Source organism: Lepisma saccharinum, chromosome 16, assembly GCF_977018435.1.
Source record: "Lepisma saccharinum chromosome 16, izLepSacc3.1, whole genome shotgun sequence".
In the NCBI taxonomy this organism is placed as follows: Eukaryota; Metazoa; Arthropoda; class Insecta; order Zygentoma; family Lepismatidae; genus Lepisma; species Lepisma saccharinum.
This window is the reverse complement of record NC_139244.1, coordinates 65,684,231-65,699,158: the sequence shown is the minus strand read 5'-3', so window position 1 is coordinate 65,699,158 and position 14,928 is coordinate 65,684,231. Positions and strand designations below refer to the sequence as shown.

The 14,928-nt window shown below is 37.9% G+C and overlaps 1 protein-coding gene across 1 annotated transcript in view; it reads left to right on the top strand.

The window, feature by feature from the left end:
• Nucleotides 1–14,928, top strand: part of LOC146000122 (DNA repair protein Rad60-like) — a 62,383-nt gene that overhangs the window by 17,348 nt on the left and 30,107 nt on the right. The window contains exon 4 of the mRNA XM_083137470.1: nt 8,872–9,055. Coding sequence (XP_082993596.1) covers nt 8,872–9,055 — 184 coding nt within the window. The remainder of the gene's footprint in view (nt 1–8,871; nt 9,056–14,928) is intronic.

The following is a 14,928-nucleotide window of genomic DNA, read 5'->3' as shown; positions in this document are numbered from 1 at the left end:
ATATTGATGACATTCTGGAGATGGGATTTTTGGCATAATAATAAAAGTGCAAACAATCCGAAATGGTAGGTGTGTGTTCCTGATTTGTAGGACTTGTTTCAAGCAGGAGTTATGAATGATGGTAAGCAGTATGTTACGCATTTTCAGAAAAAAAAAATGATAGAACTATACAGTTGACTGGCAGTAGAAAAAGCGGAAACTTTATTGTTGGCCTTGTTTGTTAGTTTCCTCTGAGAAAGGTGTCAAATAGTAGAGGATACGGAGGGTACTGACATTTATCAAATTTATCACATGCTATACGAAAGCAAGAAAAATTATTATGCCAGTTCGTTCGCGTTCAATGTTCATTGCACTGTATGAAGGAATTAATCTAAGTCAATTGTTGGACTGTACGTAGCTACATCAGAATATATTTGCGAATATAAACATAAGCCTCGTTACATTTGGATCTCTCTGGTAGCGTTTAAGATTATATCAGAGATTCCTTAGTTTCCTCATTAATGCTTCAATAATTGACATACTATTTTAAACTAGCTACAATTAGTTTCCGTGTGCACAAAGCAAGCTTTAAAAAACTTCTGTTTCCCTTAATCTTCAGGACATGTTCCTCGTAAAAAAATAATTAAAATATGGTGTGATTCTTTATTCTCAAGCAACAACTTTTGTGCGGGATGAATGAAGGTCTTACAAAAGGGTGCAAGGAGTGATAAATACTGCTGTGCCGTTCCATAAAGTTATTCCTGTTATTTGAAAATGATGCAAGGATGATAAATTTTCAATTACAAAATTTTGGAAAAAGTAATTTTCTGTATAACACGATGTACTGGGAAGGGGGGGCGGTCTGACCCCTCTAACCCCTCCCTTCAGTGCGCTCATGTTGCGTACCCTGGTCTAAATGTCACCGCATGCCATTGCTTTTTTTATATATGTAGAAAGGCTTTTTCTGGTAAACAGACCTGTAAAATGTTTGAACATTTTGTTTAAAGCAAATAGAAAATTATATGTAAATATACATTTTTCTGTTTCAGATGATGTACATATGAGCATTTTTATTAATCATTATTGAGTATTCCATTGTGAACTTTACTTTATGAAATGAATTGCTTTGTGAATGTTGAAATTAATTCTGCTTGGTCTCGTCGGTAGGTCATCTGACTGCCATGTGGGAGACCTGGGCTTGATTCTTGGGGTGGGCTATGTAAGGTTGGAATTTTTCCAGCCTTGTACCTGCATAAAGCAGCTATGTGGATCACCCAGCCTCAAATCAATGGGTGCCTGGGGGTAAAGGTGGCCAGTGTGTGGTGCTGATTACATCACCTCCAAAATGGCACGGGGAACTTTACCTACATTTTTGTTTTGCTTATTTCATTTCCTTATAAGCCTTCAAAGGCCATTAAATAACTGAAAATTACTAACAGAAGATAACTTACTTTTAAATCTGCTTCAATGCAGTTTCGTTTGCAGTTTATCACAGATGTGGTTTTCCATTATTTTTCTGGGTTTTTCAAGTATAAATATATCTTGCAAGCCAAATTATAAGTCCACCATATTTAATTGTCTTGGTTAGTTTGATACAAATGTAACACCATATCTTTCCTCCAAAATATCAGCATGCTATGAAAATCTCAGGTCAAAAGATCTACAGGATTTACTCATGTATAATGCACTTTTTGCCATTAAAACTGTGGTGCGTATTATGCACAGAATAATTCACAGTCAACATAAGAGGTGGAAATACAAATTACCAGATTGGATTTATTTAGTAATATATATATATATATATATAAACACACACACACTGCTGGACAAAATAAACCGGACACTTGCATTTTTTGTGATAACGCATAAATTCTGATTTGAAAGCTAAGTAAATGTTGCAGAATATTGTTAACTGGTACTGGTGGGGTATATAAAGCTGTCTAGTAGCGGGTGTTACCTCCCCGGTCATCGGTTGTTCAACTGAGAGCGTAATTCATAAGTAATTGCAATGCAGATGTCAAATATTAAGGTCTCAGAGTTTTTGTCCAGCAGTATATATAAAACACTCTAAAATTTAAATGGCCTTTTCCCATTATTTTTCACTTTGCAATGGAAAGTTTTCCTACACCGCATCGTTCTAGCAAAATTTGTGCATGCACCTCCCCGTCACACAGGATGTGTATCTGCAGCATTTGTCGGGCAAGAAATAATAGAAAATAACTTCCTGACCGCGGCAAATCCATTACATCATTTTGATCTCCCTTTCTTCTACTAAAGAATAACCAAGGTGGTTACAGAAGTGAAAGCTTTGGTAAACTAAACATAACAGCGGGAGAGAGGAGAATGTGGCGTGGCTTGATGACTCATTGTATACACAAGAGGATATTCTCCTCTTCCTCCACATATCAACCGTGACTCATTGAATAGTTATGATGTCATTCGCTCTTGACTGGCATAGCTACAGCTTTACAACCTACAACTAAGAAAGCCATTTCTTGAACATGGATTATACTGTGCATTATACACGAGATAACATTTTTTGTCACTTTGTCCCCATCAAAAACTAGGGTGCGCATTATACATGCATGTGCATTATACAGTAAAACCTCGTTGATCCAGACTAATGGTGGGGGTGGGGTAAGTTGACCGGTTTAACGAAAGTCCAGATTAACTGAAATACCCTAAAAGAACAGTAGAAACTGCATTATAACTCAGTTTATAGCAACAAAACACGTTTATTATGGTGTGTTTAAAGGGCATAGGCCTAAATACACTATACAGTACAGTACAAAGTCTGTGGGAAACAGAATTTTATCAGTGGTTGACTGCCTTTTCTTTGGGAAGTTCTCTTGTTGACTTCTAGCCACATTTAAAACCTTGCATTCTGCTTTTTTTTCTTTTTTTTTTGCCTTTTGCCTGTCTGGATTAACGAGGTTTTACTGTACTCGCGTAAATATGGTAATTTTGTGCCAGTTCCATTGGTTAAAAAATTGGTGAACCCCAAATTTGGCTCCCTAATGCTCCTCAAACAGGCACAATATTTGAATGTAAATGTATTTTTAAACTATATCTTCTGTGTTACCCTACCAAAAATGTGGTTTCAGCAGAGATTTGAAAGTGTCATCTGAATTTGGAGCTACTTCAACATATGAAAAATCCATTTTTCATCCACTGTCTGGAAATGCTTGAGCAATTTTACTCACATTCAGTCAATGGATGTATCAATTTTGTGATATGAATTTCAGCTTAAAATTTCAAAATTTGCTGCTGTTATCTTGGTTACAATATTTGTGATCTACCACACCCTACCTAATGCATGCACTACATTATGGAGTTTGTATTAGAAACTTAAAGCTGAAGTTATGTCCTAACTGTAATGTGGTTGCAGTTTATTGAGTTTTCTAGCTGCAGATATAATTTCACATAAAATATTCTACATTTACAGCACTTCTGAAGGTTGCTAAATACACAGAAAACGTATCCCTCTTTGTCCATCTAACACAACAACCTATTGAGGGCCTAAGCCTACCTACCAACTGCCAGCCTCACTCCCATCTGATTCTACTCCCTATCTCACCCAATGTGGGAAAGTGAGTGAGTTACAGGGTGATGTGTGGTCAATACAACAAATCCCCAAGTCATCGTCATAGGTTTACAGGACTAGGTTACACTACTTAATCCGGTCCCTGGCCATAAGACCCGCACAAATTTTGAGGTGGATGAGTTTTCTCTTTTGATCCTGTTAGGGTATGTCTAAAGAAAGGAAAAAATCTTGGGTAGACATCTGGCATACCAGGCCCAAGTTTTCTAGGGGGCCATAAATTCAAGATGGCTGCCACTTCATGCACCAACAAAAGAAACAATTGTTAATTCATGTAACGTTTTGATTAACTTTCACTATGTTTTGTGCAGTTCTGACACTTCATCAATAACACATTTTCTCATATCTTCGTCATGCTTAACTTTTGGACACTACTTGGATTGATTGGATTGATTTGGTGTTTTAAGTCCACTTTATGCACAGTAAGGCTAATCGGGACTGGACCTACAGTTTAAAGTGGGATCCGAAGCACTATGTGCATCCACCGGGTATCGAACCCGTGACACCTTGATTACAAGTCAATGACGCTACCACTGCGCCATCGGGGAGGCCCTTGAACACTACTGTAGTTACAAAAATGATGATAATATATTTTCACTTGCTATTTATTAATAGATAATACCTGTTGAAAAATCTGATAAACGAACTGTAAATCAGGATATGGACAGTATTTTATGCTCAGAACCTCCATGGTGGCTATCTTGGGTTCCTGATGCCATGTACCTTCTTTTGACACATTGTCCAGCAAAAGACCTAATATTATACTTATGATTGCATGCCTCAAAATGAAGGCATCCTCCATACACATGTCTTCCCTTCATTCAAATCAAAAACCCAACGAACTTCTGAAGGAAATAAGGAGACATGGTTGATGTTCTTTGTTAATGTCTTCAGAGGCATTATATATATATATGTGTTGACGTATAGAGTCACACAGGCCGTGCGCTGCAATAGTAGGCATCAACAAAGTATCACAGGCAGTAATTATTTGCCCTTTATATGCCGGAATGTCAAGTAAAGTGTAAAATATTGCTTAGAATCCTCGCGGAAAAGGGTACGGAATTCTTTCACTGGATATATCTCCATAAGAGTTCAAGATATGAAACAAACTGTAAGAAAATATTTTGTTCCATTTTCAATTCTGAACAAAATATGTCTCTACGAATTGTCAAAAACCAATTTTAAAGAAGTTATGATCGATTTATTTTGTTGGTGCGTGAAGCGGCAGCCTTCTTGAATTTATGGGCCCCTAGAAAACTTGGGCCTGGTATGCCAGATGTCTACCCAAGATTTTTTCCTTTCTTTAGGCATGCCCTAACAGGATCAAAAGAGAACTCATCCACCTCAAAATTTGTGCGAGTCTTATGGCCAGGGACCAGATTAACTCATTCATAGCTCCCCACACACATACACAGGCCGAAATTTCAGGAGAAAAGTTGTTACTCTTCCCCCAGGAGAATTGAACCTGCATGTGTCCCGAAGCCGGAGCTCAATGCCTTAAACAGCATGGCCACGGCATGGTACATCCCAACCCATGCTCCTCCTGAATTATGTACAAAGCTCAAAAGCCCTCGAACTTCCTACATATCACATCACTATTGATTTGTCTGTCATTTCATCACCTTAAACCTCCATGCTTTGATGACGAATTTCAGAAGGTTGAGCTTTTCTAGCATTCTGAAACCGAATGACAGTTCTCACTTCACACTCGGCGGGATTCTCAGTTTTCTGGTTCATCTTGACTGCTCACAGATGTGACGCAACTTCCGTGAAAGCTGACACACAGCTGAGTCATACAGGGTGGTGACACACAACTAGTCATACAGGGTGGCAGATATTGTATCTACCAACTTCAAATGACAACACAAAGACGGTCAGTTCTTGTAGTAACTTTATATGGTGATGAAATTAAAATATGCAGATAGGCATTTAATATATATAGTTTACAATGTGGATAATACAGACATCAGTGTACCTTGAAAATAGCATTTTCCAAATGTCCTCCTTCTGCTTGTATGCACTGTTCCAGGCGATATGGGAAGGCTTTCATAATGTGCATGTCAACATGTCCTGTGGAATACTGCATATTTCATGATGACTGACTGTTCAGAACATTGCTTGTGGATCTCCACTGTTTAACCCACCTCAGAATGCTGTATGTGTCTGGAACAGGTTCGTGGCGATCTGCATTGTTCTGCAACAGTGCCTGGTCGCTGATTCAAAGAAGGCAGCCAACACTTCATGGTATTATAATTGCCTTACTTCACGAATGTAGGTATGCCAACTCAAATTGGTGGATACAATATGCACCACCCTGTACCAGGAGATCTTGTATTCCACCAGCATATCCTTCCCCCAGTGGACTGGTGTCAGAAGTGTATGATGAGAGTATACAAAAACTTATTTCCTAGTATGATAAGTGCCTTGTAGAAAAATAGCTCAAGGTATGTACTTTGAGAGTAAAAAGGTTTTCAAGGTGGCTACTCACTGGAAATTTCCATTAATTCTGTGTGATTTTTTATCCGTAGATGTGAAAAATTGCAACGTTTATTTATCCCATTGAAATTATACATATTTATAAATTCTCTGAGGCAAGTTTTTCACAGTATAGGTTTTATTCTTATCAAGGAAGAACAAGAAGCTGCGGGGAAAATAAAACAGAATTCTCTCAATCCGTTTCCTTTTTTAGTGTCTTTTGCAGAACAGTCTGTCTGACAGATGAAAGATTATTGCAAGATAAGATATCCTAAAGTTGAATAGATTAATTTGAGTTTGAAGTTCTTGTACAATTAACAACTTTCCCGTAACATCCGTCACTCGTGTTTGAAGATGTATTTCAAGTCTGAATATGTGGAATTTAAACTCTGAACCTTAAATTAAATATTTTAAATATATGTACCATTTAATTGAATTGATTTAGAATTTTTGGATACATTGGAATCACACAGACCCTTTATATTGTTAATATATTTGTGTGTGTGCATGTGTGTTAATGGGGAGATTCATAACACGTTGATGTAGAGAAAATATCTGCTTGTATACACTTGAATTTTTGGAAAGTTCACCTTGAAAACCAGGAATTATACTTGAATTTTGTAATGATGCTAGTGTGTTCACCCTCGTTTTGTTCAGCTAACTTCTTTTGTTCTTTTTTTTATTACCAAATGTTTACTACTTTTTGAACATGTCTCATACTTTACTGACTATTAGCAGAACTTATATGAATTTTGGTTATTAAATTGGTTCTTTCAATTGGTAACTTTTGACCATTTGTTTTTGAGACTTGACACACTATAACCTTCGTAGTTGCTACATACACTTGCATTTGGAATACTTATGTTTACATTAGCAGGGTGGCTACTCATTGGTAATTCCTTGAATTCTGGAAATTCTGCTATAATTATTGCCTCTGGGAATTATCCATGAATTCTGCTCGAATTTTTTTGTGTAGACTTGAAAAATTGCAACTTTTATTAATCCAAATCCCATTGAATTTATGCATATTTATAAATGCTCTGAAATAAGTTTTTCACAGTTTAGCTTTACTTTTATCGAGGAAGGAAAAGAAAGCGGCATAGAAAATAAAATCAGAATTCTCTGTCTATTTACTTTTTTAGTGTCCTTTGCAGAACAATCTATGTGACAGACGTAAGATTATTGCAACATAAGATATCTTGAAGTTCATTATGTAAATTTGAATTCTTATACAATTAATTATTTTTTTCTTAGATTGGTATGTCCCATATCAATTCAGATGTGTGTTTGTAGATGCACGTATTTCGAGTCTAAGTGTGTAAAGTGGCCAATGTAAACTTTCGCATCTTAAATTAAATATTTTTAATATATATACAGGGTGTTCGGCTTATATGTATAATAAAAGAAATGGCCATAAATTCTTTATAGATATTTTTATTTATGAAACTCATTATCCAGATGGAAGAAAGTGGGATTATTTTTTATTTTAAAGTTATGTCCCATAAACCTCAACATGGCTTCTATTGGTGGCACGACAAATATCCAGTCGGTATTCCACCTCCCTCCATGTGTTTTGAAGCATTGTAGGTGTTACGTTGTTCACTGCAGCACACATTCTGTTAAGTAATTCTGCAAGATAGTCCGCACCAGTGTACAGTACACTTGGTCCTTAACAAATCCCCACAGAAAACAGTCAAATGGAGTGAGGTCTGGGGATCTTGGAGGCCACGGAAGAAAATTTGATCATCTTCCAATCCATCCATCAGGAAACTGCTCATTCAAAAAATTGCGAACTTCTCTGGCATAGTTGGGTGAGCACCATCTTGCTGGAAAATTATTCTGTGAGGGAGTTGAGGCACAGCATACAATTGTAACATATCAAGGTAAGTGTTGCCATTGATCATGGGCTCAGAGAAAAAGAAAGGGCCAATGATTTTGTTATGGAGAACCCCACACCAAACATTCCATTTAGGTGAATCCCTCTCGTACTCAATGACGACCCAGGGATTTTCTGATCCTCAGATGCGGCAGTTGTGCCTATTCACCTTACCAGATATGTTGAATGTTGCCTCATCTGAAAAACAAACAGATTCGAGAAATGCATTGTCAGTGTCAATTTTTTCTAACATGTCAATAGCAAACTTTTGTTGCACTTTTCTGTCATTCGGCAAAATCTTCTGATGGAGTTGCATCTTGTGTGCCCATAGGTGCAATCTTTTGTGAAGCACGGTACGCACAGTTGTTGGTGGGATGTTTAGTTGTACATTAGCTTGTCTGATGGATTTGCACGGACTTTTTTGGAACACCTCTCGAATGTGTTCAACGTTCTCCTCTGACACTTTATGCTTGGCATACTTACCTGCTTTTGACAGCAGACTTCCAGTCTCTCTAAGTTGTTTGTCCCATTTCATAATTGACAGGGAACTTGGAGCAGCTGTCCTCGGTTGAAGGTTGTAGTCACGACGAAAAAGGTGCTGCACACGCATCACAGATTTACATTCCACAAGCGACAACATCCAGAAAACCTTTTGCTGAGCCGTCCACATTGTGACTCACTCTTCACAGCGTGGTGTGACTTTTCTGCACATGTGCACGACTTATCTCCATGTTGCACATGCGCATGAGTGGATTAAAAATTTCCAACATTGCTCTTTTCAATGGTGCCAACCTGATTAAGAGATAATAGTTAAATGACAATGTCATGAATATTGCATAGTTCTGTATGATGCCTTATTCTAAGTCTTTATCAAATGAATTTATTTTCATTACAGTATATTGACATAATATTGATGTGACTTTTATTTCCTCTTTTGTAGCTCAGTAGATGATGCGGTACTTCATATAGAATCTCCTGCTGTGGAAATACCAGAATTTCCTGGACGAATTACAAGAAGTAGATTGAAAATGCCTAATGTAGCACAGATACAACCAAAAACAAGGAAGAGGAAGAAGAAAGCACCAAGACAACTAGAAATTTCCAGTGATTCTGTGGAGAATGAAGTATGTATATAACATATTTGTATGTTAGTTACTAGGGATGGACGATATTGAAAATTTGATATCACAATATATTACCAACACAATATATATCCCTAAATATCATGACAATATATTGCTGATATGATATATATTGCCAAAATATCATAACGATATACCATCTAGTTGATATCACTCAATACTACTAGTTACTTTGCACACACGACTTCTCCAATGTACAGGGTGGTCCGAATTTCTTGCCACCCACTGCAGAACAATTTACAAAGTTGCCGATCCAGAAGGACAGTATGACTTCCACCATTTTCCTCACTTGTCTGCATGTCCTGTGTCTGTCTCGGTTGGACCTCTTTGTTAAATCTTGCAGTGGAGTCATATTGCACTGCTCTTATGGTTTTACTGGTCTGTGCACATACATGTGTCCATACACTTGCTGCTCACTATTCATCTACACTATAGTTACTTGTCAACTGTCTGTAGGCAGAGAACAAATATAATTAGTTCAACTGTGATAACTAGGGAATGGATTTTAAGGTTCTTTCCAAAAATATAGCTGTTTTCATATCGATCGTTTGAAATACATATTTCAGGACATGATATCAAGTAAATGAACACACTATGTTGCACCTTTTTGTGAGATTAGCACCTTTATCCCCTTTAAACCCTCTCTTTGATGCTTCAACATCTGTTTCCTTCCTTTTCTTTCATGTTTTGTTAAAAAACTGGACAGAAAAATAAATGATTTTCACTCTTCTTGAGCAACTACATAAAATCCTATAATCTCATTTTGTAGAGCAGAGAGAGCTATAAAATCGTATTTGAGACCAAATAGTTCCCAAGATAATGTAGCAAAACCTGCGAGAGAAAACACAAACTTCAACAAAACTTATTCAGCAGAACCAGTTCTCAATGCGTTCTGGTCACATTATATACAGAAGGTGCAGAAAAAGAGAGCATTGAATAAAGACATTTTGTCAGCACTTTTTTTTTCACCTTTTTGTAAACATTTTCAGAACCTCTTTTTTCCTTTCTTGACCATCATTTTGCACCTTAAAAGGCTTTCCCTAGTGATAACCACCTGGAGGTAACAGGGCATTTGGACCACCCTGTAGATGAATTGTGCTCATTGCATGATAAATTAATAATAAGTTAAATTCAACATGCACTATACTTCTTCTGCTGGTGATGTTCCAGTGTTTCCCAGTATTGCTTTTTGAAGCAACGTAACTCGTATTTATGTATAAATTGCTTTTGAGGGGCAAAGGCTAATTGGGATTTCCTGAAGTTGTTTGGGGAAAAACCCTGATGAAAGTGATATTCAACCTGTACCCAAATCCTCAAGGGCTTGCTGCGGTGAATTTTGGCCAAATCCAGAGGATCGGACATAGTCAAATCCACTCTCCTCACCTAGGTGGGGCCACCTTTTATCTTTGGAGATGCAAAAGAGAGAGTGGTGTGCAGAAAGTAATTGGAAGCTACTGCACTGTTGTTTTTTTTTCCCCTCTACCAGTCTAGAAATCCTCGAAAGTCAAGGAATTTGCCGTATTTATAGTCTGGCTGCCTTAACTGAGACCATGGACGGAAGTGCGCATGCGCCAACTGGACGTGTTCATTGGCAAAATAGGGGTGACTGCACTTTGGTCAGGAACCTGGTTCCGTGGAAATGGTCTGCTGTGGAAACAACAATGAAGTTTCAAATGTAGTAACATTGCCACCAAAATACGTAGAGATGTTTACGAATTATGTAAGTGTACAGAATGAAAGGAAAAAGCCATCCGTATATTATATAAGCAAACAGAATATATTACCAAAGTATTCATGATGTCACATTAGTAGATAAACTTGTTTGTAAACCAGTAACTTTATTTTTTATCATTCAATTAAATTGATCTCCTTTGTAAATCTTATAATTAGCACAAATGTACACACAGTAATCAGGAGGATAGTATTCACTAATAATAGTATTATTGTACATAGTATTATAAATATAATAAAGATAATGTAGTAACTGAATGGTTTGTGGCATTGTTTATTATATCGAGTGTGTTTTGTAGAATGTGCAACAGGGTCCAAAAGTCACCCAAATTGTAAGCGACATCACATACCCATACATGCAAAATGTCACAGAGTGGTTTGGTGAGTGTTCTACCTGCTTCCCCTCTCGCGTTTGGATTCGAACTTTTCAACTAGTTTCGTTTCCCTTGGCTGGACTAATAATAATTCCCTTTATTACATTCTTACATTACGTTACATATTGAATTTGCATTATCATATAATTATAGACAATTACCAACCATAAGCAACCAATATACACGTATTACAACTATTCAATACATGTAATAAGGGGGAGAACCCCCGAAGTAAGCCTGCCTCCTCCCGCATACATTCGAGGGTATGGTCTTATTGTCCTGGTTCCTAAAAATATACCAGGACGTCAGTTGCTCTGAATTTGACGGTTCCCCCAACTTTATTTTCTCTATTTATTATTATTTGATTGCATTTTAAAGTAGGTATAATAATAAATAGTAATGCTATACAAAGGAATATATACATGACATAATTGATGTATACAATACTTTATGTGATATTATTTCTGTTCTGGAATCCAGAACAGAGGACATGAACCTCGTGAGTGACATTACATTACATGGACACTTTTTTTTTTTTTTAAACAATTGTGAATAGTGTGAATATAACATTTTCCATTATTGTACTGTTTCTAATTTCGACTCTTATGTTTACATGGTAGGACAGTATTAACAATATTAATAATAATATTTTTAACAACATCATGAATAGGGTGACCAGACACATACATTCAAGAAAGAGGACAGAGGAGGCGAAAAAGGAGGACAAAGTCATAAAAAAAAAAGAGGACACCACAAAAAATGGCACTACATTTGCCATTACTCACAATTTAAGCAATATTAAAAAACTTGGGAATGCCTTGCTCACATATACAGGTATTGGACAAAATAATGGAAACACCTGTGGAAGTCGGAACATCATGTATTAATACGATCTTTAGCCACCTTTAGCATGCAATACAACTTGGATTCATTACGGAATACACCGATACAAGTCCTGAATGGTGGTGAGTGGAATTTGAAGCCATTCTTTATGCAGCACAGCCTCCAGCTCAAGTAGAGACGAAGGAGGTGGAAATCGACGCCGAACCCTAGATTCCAAAACAGCCCACAGAGGCTCGATGATGTTCAGGTCTGGGGACTGGGTGGGCCAGGGAAGATGTTGAACCTCATCAGCATGCTCTGGAAACCACTGTTGAACAGTTCCAGCAGTATGAATGGGGGCATTATCATCCTGGAAGATGGCATTCCGGTTTGGAAATAAGGTTTGCACCATTAGGTGGATCTGGTTACCCAAGAGTTCTCTATACACTGCTTATGAGACCCGACTGTGTAATGTGACAAGGGGGCCGTCGAATACCATGATATAATGCCCCAGACCATAATAAAGCCGCCACCATGTTTGACAGTCGGGCGGTGACAGTCCACATCGTATGCTGCCGAGGGTGTTCGCCATACAAACACGCGTCCAGTAATGTGGAAGATGGTAAAGGTTGACTAGTCTGACCAAATGACATGTTTCCAGTCCTCAACGTCCAAGTTTTGTGGTCATTGCATCATGCACGTCACCTTCGAGAACTCGTCTCAGTTATTAGGGACTTGGCAATAGCAACATGCCCATGGATACCCATTTGATGCAGTTCCCGCCTCACTGTTTTGCATGACACGGGGTGTTTAGGGACTGATTAAGTTCTGTAGTCACTTTGGAGGCCATTGTTTTCTTCTGCAACGTCACAATACGCTTCAAGGCCCGGTGGTCCCTTTCCTGCAGCTTCGTCTTTCAACCACTATTGTGCTTAGCAGACCCTGTTTCACCGTGCACTATGTATGCGGTCATGACTTTCGAGACCGTGCCTTGTGTTACACCGCATAACTTCGCTGTTTTGCTCACAGATGCTCCAGTGCAACGGGCACCAACAATTCAACCTCTTTCAAACTCCGTCAGGTTGGCTATACTGGTCACTCACTACACCTGATCAACGTGCACTACCACACTGCCTCACTCTACTGTCAGTTCAGAGTCATACTACCTGCAACAAACAAGAGAAGGTTGATTTTCGCCGTGCTCAGTATTACCAGGCACATTGAAAATATGTCCCACTTCTGACTCGTGTTTCCATTATTTTATCCAATATCTGTACTTTTCAGATGATCTTTTCAATAACTTCCTCTTACCTTTAAGCAAAGAAAGCAATCTCCTAATCTGTTATTTAACAAATGACAAAGAATATCTACAATTTGAAGCACATAATTTTACTCCTTTTCTAATTCTTGGATATTAGAATGAAATATTCCCACAAGTGAATGCAAATGTAACAAGTAAGATTTATTTTAACTTATTTCCGAAAACCAAATTAAAATTTTAGGTAGTTTAGATTGTTTCAAGAAATATGATTTTAATGCCAGGAACATTTCTAGCACTCTTTCAACAGCAGGAGAAAGTAACAGTCACCTCATATTTGTTTCTTCCATCCTTTTAAAAGCCGGATATTTTCTTGCAAGATCATTGTTGAATTTACACTTTCGCTTCGTTATTTCATGAAAGTAAATATTACTTAATAATCAAAATTCTCACTACGCGTTTCTCTATCGCCTATGTATAACTCGAAAAGGAACTGGCTGATCTCAGTGGCGGAGCGAGCACACCGTGCCACAATGCCAGGGGTCCTGGATTCTAATCCCGGGCTTGGTATGGGTGTTCTTTGTGAGCGTCCCTTCATCAAAATTGTCATATCATCGCTCAAACCCATCTTCGCGATTAGCCCAAAGTGGCAGAAAAGCGAAGTAAAATAAACCAAATCAATCAATGGAAAAGGAACTGTACAGACTCAGTCATTAGGGCATCTGACTACCATGCGAGAGAGAAGTTCAATTCTCGGCGGGGGAGATCCGGGATTTTTTTCTACCTGTTCAAGCGGCTCCGACGCTCACCCAGCGTCGTATAAAGTGGATACCTGGAGGAAACTCTGGGGGGTAAAGGCAGCCAGGGGCTTGGTGCTGATCATATCACCCCCACCTGCGGCAGCAATCAAGGAAGTGTGGGGCCCTATACGTCTTCATGGCATGGTGCAAGGCACAGGGGAGCACTTTACTTTTACAGACTATGTGCATTCCATCAGTCTCAAAGGGCGAAGCAATGAGTTAGAATAATACTAATGACTAGGGTGTGGAATTTTCCCTATTTTATTTATTTGTAGTAAAACACAGGCTTCAATGTTTAATGTTCGTTTCGTGGTGTTTCTAGTCCGAAAACGCATTTTTATAGTACCTATAAATGCCTATTTCGAGTGTTAGTACCTATTTCGCTTAATCGTGCCAGAACACTGTTTACATTTTTTTGTCACAATGATGCAAATTGTTTTTTCATTGTTTGTTCAAATCTGCACAGTCGTTAGCACAAGCTCTTTTTGTGAGAATTACTTTAACTGATGATTCCCCACAAATGTGAATTTCGATCAAAAGAATATTAATAGTTTGTTAATTGCTAGTGCACTTTTATGTATAAATTGATGTGCTAATACAGTATAACTGTATATTGTAAAAAGAAAATTGAAATAAGTTCACATTCATTACCCATTCTAATATCTTTTTTTTTTAATTTTAGAGAGTCTATTTTCATGCATTTTTTTAGTAGATAGTACCTTTTTAAGTGCCTATAAATCCGCACCCTGCTAATGACTCAGTCGGGAAAGTGATCGTGTTCGGCTCCCAGATGCTAGGTGAGCATTGCTCGAATACTTAACGCACCCCAAGTGATATGATGATCATTATGTGTGGAAGTATTCTGTACGC